Genomic DNA, 22,009 nt, shown 5'->3' with positions numbered 1-22,009 from the left:
CCAGACCTTGTTCCTTACCTCCTGGGTGAGCCTGATTTTTCTTACATTTCTCAGTTAGCTGAGAGCACTAAGTTTCATTAATTAATATTATCCCCATATAAGAATGTTTTTTATAATTAAATCACACCTATGGTAGTTTGAAAGTGGCCTCCAAAGGGGGTATTAAGAGGTATGGTCTTGCTGGAGGAAGTGTCACTTTGAAGGTGGGCTTTGAAGTCTCATATATGCTCAAAGCTACGCAGTGAGACAGCTTATTTCCTGTTGCCCGTGCAAGGTCTAAAACTCTGGGCTGCTTCTCCATCCAGCACCATGTCTGCCTGCATGCCACCATGACCCACCGTGATGATCATGAACTGACCTTCTAAACAGTAAGCTACTGAACTAAATGTCTTCCTTTATAAGGATTGCCGTGGTCATAGTGTCTCTTCACAGCAATAAAAACCATAACTAAGAGAGACATTAAACTGCATAACATATACAATAATTAATATTTGTTAAGACTTAATTATATAATAGGCATCTAACATGTCTTTTTCTCATGCATACCAAGGAAGTATCAACTTAAAAGATGTGTTACAGGATATTTGCACAAATTGTGGAAAGATGTGTTGCCTAAGGCACCTGATTGGTTTAATAAATTGTCAATAATAATAACTGGTTTAGCTAAATTGCCAATAGCTAGGCAGGGGACAAAAGGCAGGGCTTCCAGGCAGAGAGAGGAACTCAAGGTTAGAATCTGGCGTGGCAGAAAAAGTCAGCAAGACATGGAGGGAATCGGACTTACAGAACGGAGAGGACGTAGAGCCAAATGGCAAAACATAGATGAACAGGAACAGGCTAATGTGAGTTATGAGACGTAGTGGGACAAGCCTAAGCTAAAGACAAAGTTTTCATAATTAATACTAAGTCTCCATCATTAGTTGGGGGCTGGTGGTCCAAAGAAAGTCTGACAAGAAAGTCTAACTAAAGATATGAAAAGCTGAAGTTTTAAAAATTAAATGATTTTCCAAGATAACAAAGACAATGAGAGGTAAAATTAGCTGACGCCCAAGTTTAAACATTTTTTGTTACAAAATACTGTCTAACAAATAACAAATATTGCTGTAAAAAATTTCTTCCAAACCTATTTACAAGAAAAAATAACTTCTATATATGTTTGGAGTAGTCTTTAGGAGTGTTAACTGCGTATGAAAGCAAATACTTAGCCTATTGAAGACAAAGTTACCTATTCATTTACGTGATTGTTTCTTTGCTTGTGACACTGAGGACTGAACCTACAATGTGGTGATGTTCTGAGGTGTATCACCAGCACTCTTTAAACTACTTTCTTTTAAAACATGGGCTAAGTTGAAAGGCTGAAGGTGAACTCATCGTAGCTCAGCTAAGTCTTAAACTCATGGACCTCCTCAGGCTCCTGGGCAGCTAAGGTCACTTTCTTTATAATACAATATATGTCATAATATAAATCTACAAGACATTTTATTGTCAAACATAAACATATAGATTATGAGGCTAGAATAACAGATCAACAGTTAAGAGCACTTGCTGGTCTTCAAAGGGTCCAGTTTCAGTTCCCATCACCCACATAGCAGCTCACAACCACCAACACCTCCAGTTTCAGGTAATCTCATGGCTTATTTTGACTTCCATGGGCACCAGGCACACATGTAGTGTACATACACATAGGCAGGCATACTGCTCATGCACATTAAATAAAAGGTTTTCACATGTAGATTATGATTTAATCCTATATAAAAGTTGCAATAGACTACAGATGCAACTCAGTTGGTACAGTGCTTGCTTAAAATTCACAAGGCACTGAATCCAAGCCCAACAAAGAAAATAAAGTCAAACAAAAACTCCCTAATAGTTGCAATAAATTTCATTGATTTGAACTCAAAAGTGTTATTTATTAATGTGAAAATTTATTAGTATTTGAAGTTGATCATTCCAGCAAGACTTAGTGCCTTAGATCTGTAATCCCATCATCAACAAATTTGAAAGCGAATAGACAGAATGAGAAAAAAAATCATCCTGAGTGAGGTAACCCAGACTCGGAAAGATAAACATTGGACGCACCCACTCAAAAATAGATATTAACTGCAAAGTAAAAGATAATTTCTGCATCTGTGCACACAGAGAGAGAGGCTAGGTAACAAGGAGGGGCCAAGGAAGGGAGGCATGGGTCTCCCAGGAAAGGGAAGCCATCTCCTGGTTGGACTGGGAGCAGGTGGACATGGGAACTTAAGGAATACGGTTGGGGGATAAGAAGGGGGAGAGTGCTGAGATGAATGGAAAGGGGGGCTTTATGCCTGGCAGTGATGGCGCATGCCTTTAATCCCAGCACTTGGGAGGCAGAGGCAGGCATCTAGATCTCTGTGAGTTTGAAGCCAGCCTGGACTACAGAGCGAGTTCCAGGACAGGCTCCAAAGCTACAGAGAAACCCTGTCTTGAAAAACAAAATAAGGAGGTGTGTGTGTGTGGGGGGGGGGGTCTTTACAGTTTGGCGGAAGCCTGATGCAAGGGAAACTTCTACAAGTCTACAAGGATGACCCCAGCACAGTGGATGAATAGCCTGAATGGGCCATCCCCTGTGATCGGATTGGTGACTACAGCAGAACCTTAGATGCAGTGACTGATGGTTCAGAGACCACAGCAAACATTGGGACAAGCTCGGGGAATCCTGCTGAGCTGAGTGTTGAGACCAATTAAGTCCTGGCCTTCAGCTGCTCTTCCCTGTCTAGAGCCTTCTAATTAAAGTTACTAAAAGCTGTACCTAGCTTAGAGGATCAGAGGATGGGATTTTCACCTGTTGGCCATTGACTGTTGGGTATTTAAGCCTCCATGGTGCTATTAAAGATGGGCTTTTGGTACCAGTGTTGGAAGGTCTGTGTGTCGGTCTGTCTCTGCATGTGTATTCTCAACCTCCAGCCCCTTGCCCGAAGCTCGCGAACTGGGTTCTAGCGGATAGAGCGCAGAGGGGAAGGAGGGCGCCACAGTGCGCGGCAATTGGAGGTCCCTCCGAGATACCCGGAAAGGGAACACTGAGAGACCGCCCTTGGAAGCCCTGCCGAGAGAGGTAAGCAGGTAGCGTCGTTCCTGGCCGGCAGGGACGTATTGAGGAGTAAAGATGGGAGGTATCTTTTCTTTGTTCAGAAAAGAGTCAGTCGATAGGGAGGAGTTTGATGATTTAGAGTTTGTAGAGGACAGTGAGGAGGAGTCATCAGAAGAAGAGGAGGAGATCATATGTAAGGAAATAAGAAATCTCTTAAGAAAACTGAGAAAACATAAAAGTAAGAAAAAATTCACACCCAACTCCCTCGGCCCCACCGGCTTATAATGATGAAGGTTGGTGATCTCAGTTGAGTAGGGGCTCTGGCACTGAACAAAACAAGGGAGTTTGTTTCCGTCCTGTACACATGGTTGCACCGGTGATGGAGGTGCCAGACACCAACAACCCAGGGCAAATAATTCGCCAACATTTAGCAATACAATTTAAAGAAATGAAACAATTAAAGGAAGCTGTAGCTGTTTATGGGGCTCAAGCACCCTTCATGTTGGCCATGGTAGAATCTTTTTCTGCTATGAATTTAACACCAGTGATTGACAGCAATTATGTCGTATTGTCTTATCTGGGGGAGATTATCTCCTATGGCGAGGAGAATATCAGGAAAATTGTAAGCAAACGGCCCAGTTAAATGCTCTAGCGGGTCAAGCTCAATGTAATTTAGATATGTTAACTGGGGCTGAGGCTTATGCCAATTTGCAGCAACAAATTCTTTATGATCCAGCCCAAATAGCTGCAGCTGCCACTAAAGCGTGGAAGGCCCTACCTAACAAAGCAGCTGGGGATCAATTAACAAAAGTTCTACAAGGACCATCTGAACCATTCCAAGATTACATAGATAGACTGTTACAAGTAGCAGGTAGATTGTTTGGAGATGAGACAACAGCCATGCCTATGATAAAACAACTTGTATTTGAAAATTCCAATAAATATTGTAAGGAAGCATTACGCCCTCACAAAACAAAGAGTTTAAATGATTATATCAGGATATGCAGAGATATAGATGGGAATTTCATTCAAGTCCAGGTTATAGCAGCAGCTATTCAACCTCGGAGAAACATAAGAGCACTAGGAGAGAGGGCCAGAGGCCGTAATTGTTTTAACTGCGGAACTCCTGATCATTTTCGAAAGGAATGCCCACAGCTGATAATGAAGGGAAGGAGGAAACCTGGTTTGTGCCCTAGATGCAGAAGGGGAGCACATTGGGCTAAAGACTGTTTCTCTAAAACAGATATAGATGGGAAACCTCTGCCACGTACCATTAATCAACAGCAGGGAAAGTGGCAGAGGGCCCTGCTTCAGGGCCCCAAAACCTCAGTGTATGGAGCAATGACCGCGGGACCACAGGGACGGTACCCCAGCAGAGGCCATGTCCAGTTCCGTCCGCAGAGAAATCCTTTCGCATTGCAAACCTTGTAGGAGCCACACCAGGGAGCTCAGGATTGGACCTCTGTGCCTCAGCCAGAGCAGTCGTAACTCCACAAATGGGAGTGCAAGCACTCCCTAGGAGTATATGGGCCCTTACCACCGGGTACCATGGGACTTATATTAGGCAGAAGCAGTGCCCTTTTAAAGGGGATCCAAATACATCCTGGAGAGTAGATGCAGACTATCAAGAGGAGATTAAGGTTATGACATCTGTCCAACAGGAGGTGGTGGTAATTCCTCAAGGTGAGTGGATAGCACAATTAGTGTTGATTCCCAAAGTTCTCAGTCTTTGGGATAGGTACGATGGAAAGACCTTCTTACAGGACAATGGAAGGAGCCCACGCCTGTTGGTTAGGGTGAGAGGAGCTGTTTGTGTTTTTCCTCCAGGAACAGACAAGCCCATTTGGGTACCAGAGCGATATGTTCGGGCTGTGGAAAATGATGGGAAAGGATCCTGTGATGAGCCTGAGAATGACACCTGTCGTTCTCTTGATGAGCCTCCTGGTGAGTCCCAGTCAAGCGGAAAGGGAAAGCACTGTGTGAAGTCTGGTAAGGAACCCCCTTGTATTGATCAGTGAGCCAAACTAGTTCTTTGTATTCGTCTTTCTATTCCTCAAACAATACTGCTGGCACTGCTTTAAGCAATATGGCGATGGGGCAGGCTTCTATTAATCAAACCTTTTCCTTTGTGAATGCTTTATGCTTTGTTACATTTTTTTGGGCTATGAATATTACTTTAAAGGAATTTATTCTTTTTTGGAATATTTCTCTGAGAGCCCAGGCACTATTAAATCCTGTGTTTGTTTTAGTTTTCTTTTGGCAGCTGAGGGAGGCAATGTAGGATCCAGGAATGGGGTCAGGGACACTGGAGGAAAACCTATAGAAATGGCTGGCCTGGCTCATGGGACTGACCTAGGTCCTCTAGACATTCGACAGTGTGTAGCTTGGTCTATTTGTAAGAGTCGTGGCACTCGGAGCAGGGCTGGCTTTAGGAGCCTATCCTTCATGCTGGATCTCCTTGTCCAGTCTTGGTCTTACTGTAGCTTGATATGCTTTGCTGATGCCCACTGAAGGCCTGCCCCTTTCTGAGAGAATACAGAGGGGGATTGAGGAGGGAGAAGAAGGAAGGTGGGGAGAAGGAAAGGGAGGAGAGGAGAAAGGAGAGGCTGCAGTCAGGATGCAAAATAATAAATTTAAATTTTTTTAATTAATTAATAAAAAAAGTAAAAGACAAACACAATTTTCTGAAGGGCAATTTGGTATATTTATTTTCTTAAAAGTCTTAAAAGAAACATTGTCCTTTGATTCAGAGATTCTATTTCTTAGAAGTTACCTATATGAGCTGGGTGTTGGTGGCACACGCCTTTAATACCAGCACTTGGGAGGCAGAGGCAAGCGGATCTCTGGAAGTTCGAGGCCAGCCTGGTATACAAGAGCTAGTTCCGGGACAGGCACCAAAGCTACAGAGAAACCCTGTCTCAAAAAAAAAAAAAAAGTTACATATATGAAATGAGAGACATACAGAGTCTTATTAATCCTGGGAAAACAGCGAATGTTCAACAAGAGGAAGATAAATGAAACGTGACTGAGTCACATGATGATGTGCAATGCAACTGTTGGAACATGTGTTTCTAAAAACGTATTTTTGAAATAAAACAAGCAGAAATATAAAGCAATGTGTTCGGAGTACTGGATGAGGTAAAGGGCATCAGCAAATAAGAAAAATAATCTGTGTGTGAAATAAGAAATAACAGTCAGGCAATGGTGGTGCATGCCTTCAATCCCAGCACTCAGGAAGTAAAGACCGGCTGATCTCTGTGAGTTTGAGACCAGCCTGGTCTACAGAGTGAGTTCCAAGGCTGTTACACAGAGAACCCCTGTTTTAAACTCCCCCCGCCAAAAAAGAAAGAAAAGAACAGACAGCTAAAAATAAACAAACAAAAAAGATGAAAGATGGCAACCAAATACCTTGTGTTAGATAAATTAATAAATAAAAGGTTATAGTTCCTTTGTTGGGACTAATTACAAAGCCTCATCTCAAAAGACAATATATAGAAAACAAAAAATTTTTGTTATTCATATATTTCTAAAGTAGACTAATCACTTGCTCATGAATTGACTTTTCTTATTCTTTAATATTCTATGAATTGAAATTTTAGAGTGTATGCAGTATTTTATTTAGAAGAAATAAGTACAGAAAATTAACTTACTGGTTTGAAGTTAACACAATTTAATTTCACAATTATATTATGTGTTAAACACAATATAATTTATAAATATTATAAATATATAATTTAATTTATATATGTATATAATATATAATATAGTGATAATTAATATAAATTATATTAATAATCATTACAAATATACAAAAAAATTAATCCTAGTCTAGAATAGCAGTAACAAAATCAACACATGAACATTTTAAGGAAGGCCAAAGAGAAGACTCAGAAGGCAAAGGCACTTATCACTAAGCCTACGGTCTAGGACTCATATGATAACAGGAGAAAACTGACTGCTGTAAGTAGTCCTATGACTTCCAAACACATTATTGGCATGTATGTGACCACACACATACATACACACAAATATATAAAAAAATGTAATAAGGGCTGGAGAGATGGCTCAGAGGTTAAGAGCACTGACTGCTCTTCCAGAGGTCCTGAGTTCAATTCCCAGCAACCACATGGTGGCTCACAGCCATCTATAATGAGACCTGGCACCCCCTTCTGGCTTGCAGGCACACGTGGAAGGAATGCTATACACATAATATAATAAATAAATAAATTTTAAAAAATGTAATAAAACTTGTACTTGGAAAATATTAATAAAAATGGACATAAAAGGATTTATTCTACTGTCAAATGTCTAAAATATTTTCACTTCAGAATTTCCCTTACAGTCAGGCAGGATGACTAGGCAAACCCTCTAGCACATCTGCAACACCAGCCCTGAGAAAACTGAGGTGGTCATCTGGTGACGCACACCTTTGATCCCAGCACTCAGGAAGTGAATCTCTCAGTTAAAGGCCAGCCTGGACTACAGAATGAGTTTCAGGACAGCCAGGGCTACACAGAAACCCTATCTCAAAAAAAACAAAAGAAAAGAAAAGGAGAGGCAGGAGGACTACAGCAAATTGGAGGCCAGCCTGGGCAACCCTGTAAGTTCCAGGCCAGCCAAGATTACATGGCAACAACCTATCTCAAATATAAGTTATTTGTTTTAAAAGGAGATATGGCTCAGTGGTACAGCTGTTGTACAGAATGCACAGGTTCAACTCAGAGTTACAAAACAAGGAAGAAAATCTCACATACCTTTTTCCTTGTTTACTTTGTTCAAGTAAGTCCACCTTCAATTTTATACATTCCTCTTTGGCCTCTTGTAAACTCTGTTCCTTTTCAATCACCATTTTCTGACTCTGCTCTAATTTATCTTCTGCTTCTCTATAAATAGAGAAAAAACTTAAGAACTATGACAGTGATATTGGAGAAATACAATAATGTGACAATAGGAATGCAAAAGACAATATAAGAGGAACAGCACGTGTCCATGAGTCATCAAGTACAGTGGTAGATCATTTGTATTTGAACAAATAAATCTCGCCTGAAGAACAGAAAAGCAAGGCAGCTAAGCCACTAGAAAAGTCTTACCTCTATCAAAGCTGGGCAACCGCACACTAAGCCTCTCTTGCCTCCCATTTTACATTCCTTCTGGTGCTGGGATTAAAGGAAGGTGTGAGGCACCACCACCTCAACGTGTTTCTGCAACGTTCTTGTGTAGCCTAGGGTGGCCTTGAACTCAGAGATCCACCAGTCTCTGTCTTCCTGGGATTGAAGGTGTGTGTTACCATTGCCTGACCTCTGGTGGCTTTAGCTTTGCCTCTCATCTTCAGGCAAGATTTATCAAAATACAAATAATATTGCACTATAATCAATGGAAGACTATATATATGGCATAAAAGAATACTTTGATCAAATGAAAAACCCACATAAAGTAAAAGTCCACACCAGATTTCACACCCAACAATTGAGCATGGTGGAACATGCTCATATTTACAGCATTTAAGAGGAAAAGGATCAGGAATTAAAGTCATCCTTAGCAGTCTTTACAAAAGCAAACATATTTCATGCAAACTAGAAGCACTACTATATACTTCAGAAACAAAGCAAATATAATTGATATCATTTCTACAACCAAAGATATCTTTAACTGTTCTACGCAATGAAAAACACAAAAATGGAAAAGTAGCAAGAAGTACAAATTCTGAGCAGGAAAATTTTTGTTATTTGCTGGTAATTATAATTTAGTTACTTAGAATATTGAGAATGATCACAATGAAAAATTACTAGAATAACAGTGGCAGAGAGAGATGGCTTAGTGGTTAAGAAAACTTGCTGCCCTCTTCTGGCCAGCAGGCATACACACAGACAGAATATTGTATACATAATAAATAAATTAAAAAAAAAAAAGAAAACTTGCTGCTGGACAGGCACCAAAGCTACAGAGAAACCCTGTCTCGAAAAACAAAAACAAAAACAAAAACAAAAAAAAAAAAAGAAAACTTGCTGCTTTTCCAGGGGACCAAGGTTCTATTCCTAGCACCTATAACTCCAAAGAATCTAACACCCACCCTCTTCTGGCCTCCATGAGCAGCAGGCATGCACATGGTTCACAGACTTATGTACAGACAAAATACATATACACATAAAATAATTAGAGTAAATAAGAATACAAGAAATAGTCCAGGAACACCTTTAATACCAGCACCTAGGAGACAGGAAGGCAAGCCTGCCCTGCACAATGACACACTATCTTAACATGCAAACAAATGCCAGAAAGACTGCTAAGAGGTAAAGGTGCTTGACACTAAGGCTGATGACTTGAGTTCAAGCCCTGGAACCCACATGGTATTAGTAAAGTAACTCCCTAACCTTTGCATGTGTGCAATGACATGCTCACACCACCACCCACCCCCAGTGAAGAAATAAACGTAACAAAAACACTTTTAAAAAGAAATACTCAATTACAAGTAACTATTACATGTGATCTAGAAATCAAGCCAGATACAATGATGTATGCCTTTAGTCCAAACACTTAAGATATTGAGGCATTAGAATGACTTGAGCCCAAAGATTCAGGACCAGCCTGGCCAACATAGCAAGACTTTGTCTCTTAAACCCATAGAGGTTATAAGGGTACACAGGAAAGATCTTTAAAGAGAGGGGAAATAAAGTGTTATAACAGGGAAAGTGAAAAAATAAGACAGGAAGTATTAAATGGCATGGGAGATGGCAGGGATGGATAACACTACAGGCCTTTTGAGAAAGCCATATGGAAACATACTACTGTAGAAACTTCCTAAAATATATACATATCCTATGATGGGGAAGGGAAGTTCCCTAAAAGTAGATACCATACTATCCCCCCCCACACACACAAAAAAAGGTACCAGCTCCCCATATCAATAACAGGTTACCTCTTTTTGAATTATTGGCCAATAAGCTCATGAAACCCCAAAGATTACAGGCTACTGCCACTGTTCTTAGTTACCCTCCAGAATCTGATGGTAAGATCCTACTGCTGAAGATACTATATAATTGAGTCATGGAACATGGAGAAATCTAGCTAACCACTCAACGGAAAGTTTATCGTTACTGGAAAAGAAAACAAGCTGAAAGATTTTTAAGATTTTAAGAGTGTGTGACTTTAAGGAAGACAGTGTATTCTAGAAATAACAGGGAAGATACATCACAACAATTATGAGAACATACACAAGACCTCTATAACCTCAAGTCATGAAATTCCGAACGGAAAAAGGAAGAGAGTACAAAGTCCTACCCATAACTGAGGAGCTATTAGCACTTGATAGCTTCTGAAAGGAGAATAATTTTTCTTTAATGGTGTAAACTCTGGTATATCAACCAAACTCCAGGACAGGCCCAATATCTAAGAGTAGTTGGCCAAGAGTAGGGGGAGCAGGTAAGTGAATGACCTTGTGCACACACACAAAGTTGCATGCATAGGGAGGGAAGGGAGAATCAGGAAAGAACTGGAAAAGGTGGATGAAGATGATCAAAATACACCACATGAAATTCTCAAAGAATTAAAAAAAAACTAATCAGAAAAAATTCACAAAACCAAAAATACATTAAATTTAATGTATGTATTACAAAGAAAGTTTTAAAACGGAAAAGCTTATACATTAGAATCACCTATGATACTTACTAAAATTTAGCTGAACATGGTGGTACATGCCTTTAAACAAAGAACACTGGAGGCAGAGGTGGCAGGATATCTGAGTTCAAGGACAGCCTGGTTTATATAGAAAGTTCCAGGACAATCAGAGCTACACAGAAAATCTTGTATCTTTAAAAAATCAAAAAAAAACAAAAACAAAAACAAAAACAAAGCCAGGCAGTGGTGGCACACACTTTTAATCCCAGCACTCAGAGGCAGGTAGGTCCTGGTATGTTAGAGGCCAGAGTGATCTACAGAGCTAGTTCTAGGACAGCCAGGCCTACACAGTGAAACCCTATCTTTTCTTTTTTTAAATATTTATTTATTTATTATGTATACAATATTCTGTCTGTGTGTATGCCTGCAGGCCAGATGGTTATGAGCCACCATGTGGTTGCTGGGAATTGAACTCAGGACCTTTGGAAGAGCATGCAATGCTCTTAACCTCTGAGCCATCTCTCCAGCCCCCAAAACCCTATCTTAAAAAACAAAAACAACAAACAAAAAAGCCCAAGTATATCAAATACACATACCCACCACACACACACACATATCTGAGCTTCATCTTTTAAAAGAGGTGTGTGTGTGTATCTGAGCTTCATCTTTTTTTTTAAAGATTTATTTATTATATATACTGTATTCTGCACCAGATCTCATTACAGATGGTTGTGAGCCACCATGTGGTTGCTGGGAATTGAACTCAGGACCTTTGAAAAAACAGGCAGTGCTCCTAACCTCTGAGCCATCTCTCCAGCCCTGAGCTTCATCTTTTAAAAGGGGTGTGTATGTGTATCTGAGCTTCATCTTTTAAAAGGGGTGTGTGTGTGTGTGCCTGAGCTTCATCTTTTAAAAGGTGTGTGTGTGTATCTGAGCTTCATCTTTTAAAAGGGGGGGGGGTGTGTGTGTGTCTGAGCTTCATCTTTTAAAAGGTGTGTATGTATCTGAGCTTCATCTTTTCAAAGGGGTGTGTGTGTGTGTATTTGAGCTTCGTATTTCTGGGTTTGTGGTTTAGTAAGTTTGAGATTGGGCTCAACCAAGTTCCCAGACAATGCTAATACTGCTGGTCCCAGAACTGTAGTAAGAACTGTCAGTGTTCTGTTTTTCTTGGGTCCATGGAAAAATTAGGGTCACTCCAAGATGAATTTTGACTTAGGAGTAGCAGCGGAATCAGCTTCTGGTGAACTGACTGCCCATTGCTTCTCTAAAGATGTTTTAAAAATACTGTACAATTTACACCTCTTAGCAAGTCTTTTCTGGAGTTGTTTAAAGGAACCAAATGCCCAAGTAATTCTCAATCACCAGACCTCTTCGTTTTCCAAGTCCTCTCATAAACAAGTTTTGTAAAGGTTTTGAAGCCTTCAGGAAGAACCCAGGTAAGAATCAAACACTTCAGACAAAAGGTGACAGTAACAAAAGGAAGCATCATCACACAAGCAGTTCAAAGTTCGGGTGCCAACACCCTGGAATTCAAGCCAGATACAATGCTCTGTGGGATCTCCCGCTACAGTAATTACACAAATATAACATGATACTCAATACATATTACATTCAAAGCAGAAGATAAGAATAAATGACAAAATAACCTATTTCTTGTCCTTAAACTATACTGAAATAATGAGTTTTTGTTGCATTACAGAGTAAGAAATAAAGTAATTCATATTAAATTGTAGTGCTGTTTTGTTTGTAATCTAACAAAGCTTGCCTAAAGATAAAAGTGCAGCGCTAAGCCACTAGTTAGCCATAGAGGCTGGGTGGTGTGACAGCACACACCTTTAATCCCAGCACTCGGGAGACAGAGGCAGACAGTCCGTGAGTTCAGGCCATCCTAGGCTACATGAGATTGAATCTGTCTAAAAGAGAAACAGAGCTCACACAAAGGTGATCCCAGCACTTGAGATCCCATGCTTTTAATCCCAGTACTAGGGAGGAGGAGACAGGAGCGATATGGCTGGGCTGAGAGAGGAGCTCAGATGCATTCTGGATGCAGTCTGGAGATTCATAGAGACAGATGAAGTCCGAGGTTTCACAGAGATAGCATTCAGTCTGAGGAGGGGAAACAGGATCAGCTCTTTGTTCTGAGCATTGGTAGAGGTTAAGAACTCTGTGGTGTCTGCCATTCTGCTTCTCTGATCTTTCAGTATTAACCCCTAAATCTGACTCTGGGTTTTTATTATTAAGAACAATTTGAATTCATGCTATGTTAAATAAAATTATGCAAATAAGCACCTCATCTTAAAATAATCCATCTTTAATTCCTGTACTCTGAATGCAAGCTACAGCTATGAGTAGCTATAATTGACTGAAAGGAATTTAATGCTGAGTTAAGACTTTATTAGGTCACTGAAGATTCACTGGAATGGGGGTAAGGGACAATACTTAATAAGATACAACACAGAGAAATACTAAATAAAGCTACACAAGTGTATTTACCTTAAAACTTTATCTTGAGCTGAAACTTCTGCTTCCAAATTTATAATCTGTTCTTCTAAGATTGGGATGTTGGCTGCCTGCTCTTGCGCAGACTCAAGCAAAGACATCTAAAAGATAAAAACTTTTATGGTACTAAGTTTCAGGAAATAAATCAATCTATTTGGATTCTAGCCTTTCTTTGTTACATGAGAAAGTACAATAGGACTCTCCAGTCACTGCCAAACCTAAAGCCAACCTCACCTATTCCTTTCATTGAGCGTTCATATGTACACATCACCATCAGAAGACCAACTCAGTACATGACCTGCCACTGTACTCAAATACCTCAGTATAAACTCCTGACACCATCTACAAAGATTAATTTCACATAAGTTAGAAGGTATATATGTGTGTGTGTGTGTGAGAGAGAGAGAGAGAGAGAGAGAGAGAGAGAAATCAAAGTGAAAAAATAGATAAGAAATATATATTGAATTTTTTATGACTTAAAAACTAATTTTAGGAACAGGGCAGTAGTGGTACATGCCTTTAACCCCAGCATTTGGAAGGCATAGGCAGGCAGATCACAGTGATTTCGAGGCCAGAATGGACTACAGGGTAAGTTTCAGGACAGACAGGGCACCGTCTCAAAAAACAAAACAAAACAAAACAACTGATGTTAGTAATCATGCTTAATAGAGAAAACCTAGATAATCCAGAAAATTATCTAGCCCTACAGACAGAAAGATTCAGTAAAACTACTGAAGCAAAAAAGGAATACACAATATAAATATAATAGTGAAGAATAGTCTTTTTGTCTTTTTTTGTTTTGTGTTTTTGAGACAGGGTTTCTTTGTGAAACAGTCATGCCTGTCCTGGAATCATATCAAGTCTAGGCTGACTCGAGATCACACAGATCCGTGTACCTCTGCCTCCCAAGTATTGAGATTAAAAACACTACAACTGCCAGCAATAATTGATTTTCTTGAATTAGTCAATAATCAAAATATCAATGAAAACTGCTTTTACTTGAAAAGTAAACTTAGGACATGAAGTAGGGGACAGGGAAGACATCCTGACTAGAAAAAGAGAAGTCAGTCCTGAGACTACAAATGAGCTACACACTGCTTCCCCCACTCTCAGAACACCGACAGCAAAGCAAAGGCGACAGCTGATGAAGACTCTGAGCACAGCGGCCTCAGAGACGAGGTAGAGACATAAAGGACGAAACCCATATAAAGCCATCGCTCACAAGTTTCTACTCTCATCTCAGTTGGGGCTATCCCTCAAGCAAAAGCCAAAGATTTTTGTGGTTTTGTTCCAGTTTTTGTTTTGTTTTGAGACAGGGCTTTTCTATATAGCTCTAGCTATCCTGGAACTCCCTACGTAGACCAGAATGGCCTCAAACTCACAGAAATACCCCCGTCTCTGCCTCCCGAGTGCTGGAATAAAAGGCACACGCCAACACTGCCTGCTACTGCCTCTGCCCCGGAAGTGATGCACCAGCATGCCCAGATCCAAACATCCCTTACTGAAGATATTAGCTCCAAATGAAGCCCATTACATCCTAGTCCTCCTCTGGGGTTGGTGAATATCCTCTTAGAAAATGACCACTTCTATAAACCACCATTCATAAATGAACAGACTTTGCCAACACATGGACAACTTACAATTAACTCTGATTTATTTTTCTCTTAAATATGAAAAATGAGCCAGATGTGGTGGTACCTTTAGTCCCAGTACTCCGGAGGCAGAGGCAGGTGGATCTCTGCAAATTTGAAGCCAGCCTGGTCAACAAAGTGAGTTCCAGAACAGTTGAGCTGTTATGTTACACAGAAAACCCTGTCTTAAACAGATAGATAGATGATAGATAGATAGATAGATAGATAGATAGATATGAATAATCAAAGCATCATCATTTTCTATAAGAAGCTTGCAACAGCACAGAAAAACAAAAGTCATTACATTTTATATTGCATCAGGATGTTATAAAACATGAAACAAGTAGAACAAAGAGCTTCACAAAAGGAAGAAATAAAGCCACAGCCAAAAGACTCCAATGGAAGTATTAAGATAATACTGAGAATATATCTTGAAAAAAAATCAAATAACATGAAAAAATACTTTTGATTTTTATAGAACAACAAATCCTGAAGATTTGGGAGAAAACACAAGTAACTTCATACTTAGTAGGCAAAATAAAAGAACAGTTCCATTATCATACAAAAAGATATAAGAAAAACTAGCTGCAACTCTCCTTGTATAAGGTGCCCTTCATGTACTCAATATAAGCAATAACGGACTATTTAAAGATATTACAACATGAACTGTTTGTGAGCGCACACACGAGCACCTGCACGTATGCACACATGTGCGCAGACACACACAAACACATACACAGGAAACATGAGTAGATTTTACGAAAGGAGAACTGAAAGGCTAGGCATGAAGATGCATTCCTGAAATCCTAATAGTGACCAGGCAGGAGAATCAAGAGTTCAAGGTCATCCTCAGCTACCTGAGATCAAGACCAATACAGGCTACAAAAAATCTCAGAAAACAAGACAAAAACGTGAACAAAAAACAAGGGCAAATGATTTAGATAGGTTTGTAGAGTTCTTGCCTAGTATGCAGGAGACTATGAGTTCTATCTTGAGCACCTCAAAAACTAGATATAGCAGTACTTGCCTATAACCTTAGCCCTCAGGAAGTGAAAGAAGTAGATTCAAGGTCATTTTAACTACAGTGAGTTAAGGACAGACTGGGATATATAAGACACTCTGTCAAAAACCAAAGTTTAAAAAACAAAACAAAAACAAAAAACACTGAGACTTTTACATGTGTATAACTCCATAATGATTTTTGAAGATAGCTTTGGGTTTTTGAGACCAGCCATGGCTGATATGGAACTTCCTAAGTAGACCAGACTACCTTGAAACTAATGGTGGACCCTCATGTCTCATGTGCTGGGATCACAGGTGTGAGCTTTCACAACCAGACAGACAGTGCTTTTCTACCAACAAAATAATAGATAGCATGTAACACAGGCTGGCTCTGAGAGGACACATAACTACAATGACCTTGAGGATCTGATTCTTTTTCTTCAACTCCCATAATCTGTAAACATTTATCATTTAACCTCATAGCCTTTCATGTAAATAAAACAACTCTGCATTTAGTCCTGATATATTTACCTTTTCTTTTTTATTGGGGGGGGGGGGGTAATTTGTTTTTATTTGAGACACAGTTTCTGTTTCTAGCCTGGCTATCCTGGAACTTACTCTGTAGACCAGGCTGGCCTAAAATCAGAAATCCACCTTCCTCAGCCTCCTGAGTGCTGGGATTAAAGGAGTTTACCACCACCCAGCTTACCTTTTCTTCTTTAAAAAAAAAATTATGTGTATGAGTGTTTTGCCTGCATATACATATCTATGCACATGTATAGACTGTCCATGAAGGCCAGAAGAGGGCATCAGATTCTTTGGAAGCAGAGGCATAGACAGTTAGATACCATGAAGATGCTGGGAACTACACATGGGACCTCTATAAGAGCAACGAGTGTTCTTAACCACTAAGCCATCTCTCCAGTCCTAATACTTTATTCTTTGAAAAAAGCAATGGCTGAAAGACACTTAAAGAAATGCTCAACACCCTTAGTTATCAGAGAAATGCAAATCAAAACAATTCTGAGATTCCATCTTACACCTATAAGAATGGCCAAGATCAAAAACACTATGCTGGAGAGGCTGTGGGGTAAGGAATCACTCACTCCTCCATTGCTGGTAGGAGTGCAAGCTAGTACAGCCCCATTGGATATCAGTATGGAGATTTTTCAGAAAATTAAGAAGCAACCTTTCTCAAGACCCAGCAATACCACTTTTGGTTATCCAAAGGATGCTCAATCGTACAACAAAGACATGTGCTTAACTATGTTCATAGCAGCATTGTTTGTCATAGCCAGAACCTGGAAACAACCATAGTGCTCCTCAACCAAAGAATGGAGAAGGAAAATGTGGTACATTTATACAATGGAGTACTTACTACACAGCAGAGAAAAATAATGACATCTTGAAATTTGCAAACAAATGGATGGATCTAGAAAACTTCATATTGAGTGAGTTTGAAATTACTACACAGCAGAGAAAAATAACGACATCTTGAAATTTGCAAAAAAATGGATGGATCTAGAAAACTTCATATTGAGTGAGATTCCATCTTACACCTGTAAGAATGGCCAAGATCAAAAACACTGATGACAGCTTATGCTGGAGAGGCTGTGGGGTAAAAGGAACACTCCTCCATTGCTGGTAGGAGTGCAAGCTACTGGGGTGTTTCATTAAAAGGGGAGGTGCTATTTGTATGTGCCACCACAATACACATAAATATCAATAGGTATACACATACACATACATACATATATATACAATACCAATAATATAGTAAAAATGCAGTAATTTAAATAAGAAAATGGAGTTATGGTATCACATAATGAAATATACCACTAACAAGAAAAAAAAATGGAAAAGCCATATAAAAGAACCAAAAAATGCCTAAGAGTATAAAGTAAAAACTAGGATCTAGGGGGTTTGGCTACGCAGTTGAGTGCACTGGCTGCTCTTCCAGCATAGTGGCTCATACCCACCACTACAGTCCCAGGGATCCAGCACCCTTTTCTGGCCTCCACAGGTACTGCCTACACATAATATAGAAACATACATGCAGGAAAAATACCCATACACAAAATAAAACAAGTTTTTAAATAGAAAAAAAGGTTTTTTCTTCTTTTAAGATTTATCTTTTTTTTTTTTTAAATTATCACTTGAAGTTTATTTTGCAGACTTTCCTTCAATATCATGTAATTTACTGATGGAGCTTTTGAGACAATTAAAAACCTTTATGAACTAAAATTTGACATCATGATTTGTTTAACTTAAGAAGTGTTATTTTACGTGTATGGGTGATTTGCCTGTGTGTCCATCTGTCCAGCACATGAATGCCTGGTCCCTCGGAGGGCATAGAAAATAGCCTGAACTGTAGTTGCAGACAGTTGTGTGCCATTATGTGGGTGCTGGGAAATGAACCTGGGTTCTCTAACCATTAAGCGTCCCTTCTTTTTCTGCTTTCTAAGTTCCTATCAGTTTTTAAAAAGTTGACTTATCCAAGTAAAAAAATTAAAAGTTCTAAATAAAAATGTATGCTCATGGAAAAAAATTAAAAGTTCTCCTAAATTATCTTCAGATAGTATGATTTCATTCCTTGTTAACATTCAAGTAACATATAAAATTTCCTGCCTACTAGATAGGCAATATAAATATTTTCCATTTACAAACCATAAAATATTACAAATATTCTCTTAACAGATCAAAAAACATACTTTTGCTTTTGACTGTGTAAGTTCAAAGTGCACAGACTCCATCCTCGTCATCAGGGAGTGATTCTGGGTGACCAAACAAGCATTCTGTTGCCTAAGTTTATTAAGTTTCTCTCGAAGGCTTTTAACCTCTTGATCCATAGAAGCAGATGAAAAAGAAACCTGAAAAAAAAGAAAATAACAATGTACATTAATTCTTTGATGTTTATATATAATTAATAGAAAACGGCAACAATTACCATTAAAATTATTGAACTCAGCGCAATGAACATTAGTGAATATTGATAAAAACAAAAGAGAGACAACATTCCTTTCCACTTGTAGTAGTACAAATTAAGTATACACTGGCAAAAGAATCAACAATATCACTCCTGAGTATAAATATGACAGAAATCTTTGTATTTCTGCACCTAAAGATATTCACAGCTACCCTGCATACAAAAGAGAATATGGAGGAATACATATGCCAACCAAGATGAGACAAAATATTCTTTAACTTATGCATGTATTTTACTATGCTGTTAAATATATCTTATAATACATTTTCAATGTTATTTTCAAAATTTTGAGGAACATATATGTATAGACTATAAAGTCAAGCTACATAAAAGAAAAAGCATATAGAAATACATCCTGCCATCCTTAGTAACTGTTTTTCAGATTAACTTTTTTTTGAGACAAGTTCTCTAACCCAGGTTGACCTCAAATTCCTTATATATGCAAGAATGACTATAAACTTCTAATCCTCCTGCCTCTCTTTGTTTTGTTTTTTACTGTTCTATGTTTTTCAAGACAGGGTTTCTTTCTGTAACAGTCCTAGCTGTCCAGGAACTTGCACTGTAGACTAGACTGTCCTTGAACTCCCATAGATCCGCCCTCCTCAGCTTTGCCAGTGCTGGAATTAAAGGCGTGTGCAACCACTGCCTGGCTCTGCCTCTAACTCTTGAGTACCAGGGTTATTGGACAAAGTCATCATGCCCAATTTATTTACTCAAAGCAATTCTCCTACCTCAGTCTGTGAAGTGCTAGCATTATAGACATGAGCCATGACCTGCCTGACATCTTACTTTAACTTTATAGTTTAGCTTTCTAGTGGTTCCAAACATATATAAATAATTACTCAATTGCCTTTTCTATTTATACAAAATCTCTCATACTTCATATTTTTTTATTTAAATAATATAAACTAGCAATTTCTCCATAACAAATATATTGGAAAACTCAGTTTTCCTCCTAACTGCAGAGTTTTCACTGCATGAAAGATTAGGATGTAAAAGGTACAATTATGGAGCTGGGGAGATGGTTCAACAATGAAAACACTGGTTGCTCTTCTGAAGGACCCTGATTCAATTCCTAGCATGCACATAGAAGCTCACAATGCGAAGTTACTATCTATAGCCTGGTTGCAAGAGATCCAATACCCACTTTACCTCCACGACATAATTGCAGGCAAACACTCATGCACATCTGATAGTACTGAAAAAGAGCAATTATATTCCCATCTCAAACACTGTAGTCAGAGACTACGGATAACATGCAAAGAAAAACCATTTTAAATAGGTATAAAAATAATAACCTTATCTCTTGTTTTCTTTTGATAATCAGTACTACCAGTCGTTTTACAAACTTTCTTATAAGGTGGATACTTTAAAAGTCCCAGGCGGCTAGGTTGAGTAAGCTCTTCCAAAATAAGCCTTTCAGATCTTGAAGGATTGCAGACATAATCAGAATTTTCACTCGGACTAACACTACAGAACAAAGAAAAATTATACTTCAGTCTGACAATAGTTTTCACCACAAATTTCTACATATACTAAGCAGAAATTAGATCCACAGCCATGAGCATAACTGTAAACAGAGGTAGAGATTTTCTTTTGTCCTGACTGCCCAGTCCCAAATAAGCACATAAACACTTGGCAATCTATTTCCTGAATCTCTTTTACTTCAGGAGTGGAAAAAAAGCAGCTACAATAATGAACGATTAATAAAAATTATGAATATATAGTTCATGCTGATTCCTGATATGTTAAAGATGTTTGGGTTTTGCTTCGTTTTGTTTATTTCTCAAGGCAGGGTTTCTCTGTGTATCTCTGGCAGTCCTGGACTCTGTAGACCAGGCTGGCCTTGAACTCAGAGCGTCTGCTTCTGCCTTCCAAGTGCTGAGATTAAAGATGCTTGCCCAGCAACATGTTTTCTTAATATGTAAATGCTTGTTAATATTTCCATTTTCACAAACTGAATTATATTAAAAAGTACAGAAAAATATATCTTAGTCAAGAGGCATAATAAAGATGACATATAATAAAATCTAGTCATTTTATGTTTATAAATTAACACTTTAATTTATACATGTGACTTTATTTCCTTGCCTGGACAACTCTTCTCCTAAATTCTGCAAACTCCATTCTGTTATTTTCAGTTCATGTCTCAATGAAGCAACATTTGCAAGCAAACCTTCTTCCTCATTGTCATTGTCTTTATTGTAGTAGTCGGATGAACTAGATTCCATTTCCTAACAAGAAAACAAAGCCATTGAAATAATTAATTTCAATATGAGGTGTTAGAATTTAATCATTTTACAAATCTGGGGCATCCGATAAGATGTTACCACTACAATCTTCCATATTTTCTTAAAAGGTGGTATTACCAGATAAGTTATCATCTGTTCACAGTGGTTGTAAAATTTAAATATACTCACATTCACAAGTCATAATCACAGATCAAAATGACATCGAGAGGCTGAATACGGTTACCACTCCTTTTTTTTTTTTTTTTTTTTTTGGTTTTTTTCGAGACAGGGTTTCTCTGTGGTTTTGGAGTCTGTCCTGGAACTAGCTCTTGTAGACCAGGCTGGTATCGAACTCACAGAGATCCGCCTGCCTCTGCCTCCCAAGTGCTGGGATTAAAGGCGTGCGCCACCACCGCCCGGCCGGTTACCACTCCTTTGATCCTGGCTCTTGGGAAGTAGAGGCAGGTGAGCTCAAGGCCAGCCTGGTCTACATATTAAGACATTCTCTCAAAAAAAGACACAAAACAAAAAGAAATTTAGTAATTCAACTCAGAAACTACATGGGGGAACGTTCGGGTGCATCAGCTGTGGGCAAGCAGGGCTAGGATTAACTAAAAGGAAAGAATCATGATGCAGCTGGCCAGATGGCTCAGAATTCAAGGGTCCCGAATGCTCTTTCAAAGGCTTGCTATTGCTATTCTCAGCACCCACATGGTGACTCACACTAGTCTGTAACTCCAGTTTCAGAGGAACCCAAACACACACATAAAGCAAAATTAATATCTTTAAGATCATAGCAATGGATATTTTGCTACTTTAATTATTAAACTAACACTCAAAGCTTTAGAATTTCTACTCCTGCTATAGCTCTTCTTACAATTTCACCTCTTGTTCACACTTCATTCACTCTTTTTCATTGTGGAGCCTCTTTTATCGCCCTTCTTAAAAGCTAGGCTACCAATATAATCCCCATGTTCAAGGCTATAAAGTA

The 22,009-nt window shown here is 38.9% G+C and overlaps 1 protein-coding gene across 5 annotated transcripts in view; it reads right to left on the bottom strand.

Moving 5' to 3' along the window:
• The window catches only part of Ccdc18 (coiled-coil domain containing 18), a 145,688-nt gene that overhangs the window by 122,582 nt on the left and 1,097 nt on the right, over positions 1-22,009 (bottom strand). For all 5 annotated transcript variants that reach the window (XM_041632173.1, XM_041632177.1, XM_041632174.1 and 2 more), the window contains 5 exons: positions 20,879-21,021; positions 20,086-20,257; positions 18,513-18,671; positions 13,163-13,269; positions 7,810-7,938 (listed from right to left, as the gene is read on the bottom strand). In XM_041632173.1, coding sequence (XP_041488107.1) covers positions 7,810-7,938; positions 13,163-13,269; positions 18,513-18,671; positions 20,086-20,257; positions 20,879-21,018 — 707 coding nt within the window. In that variant the 5' untranslated portion in view covers positions 21,019-21,021. The remainder of the gene's footprint in view (positions 1-7,809; positions 7,939-13,162; positions 13,270-18,512; positions 18,672-20,085; positions 20,258-20,878; positions 21,022-22,009) is intronic.

Source organism: Microtus oregoni, unplaced genomic scaffold (genome assembly GCF_018167655.1).
Source record: "Microtus oregoni isolate MIOR12 unplaced genomic scaffold, Mior012 000040F_ref0000088, whole genome shotgun sequence".
Classification (NCBI taxonomy): Eukaryota; Metazoa; Chordata; class Mammalia; order Rodentia; family Cricetidae; genus Microtus; species Microtus oregoni.
This window is presented reverse-complemented; position numbering and strand designations above follow the sequence as displayed.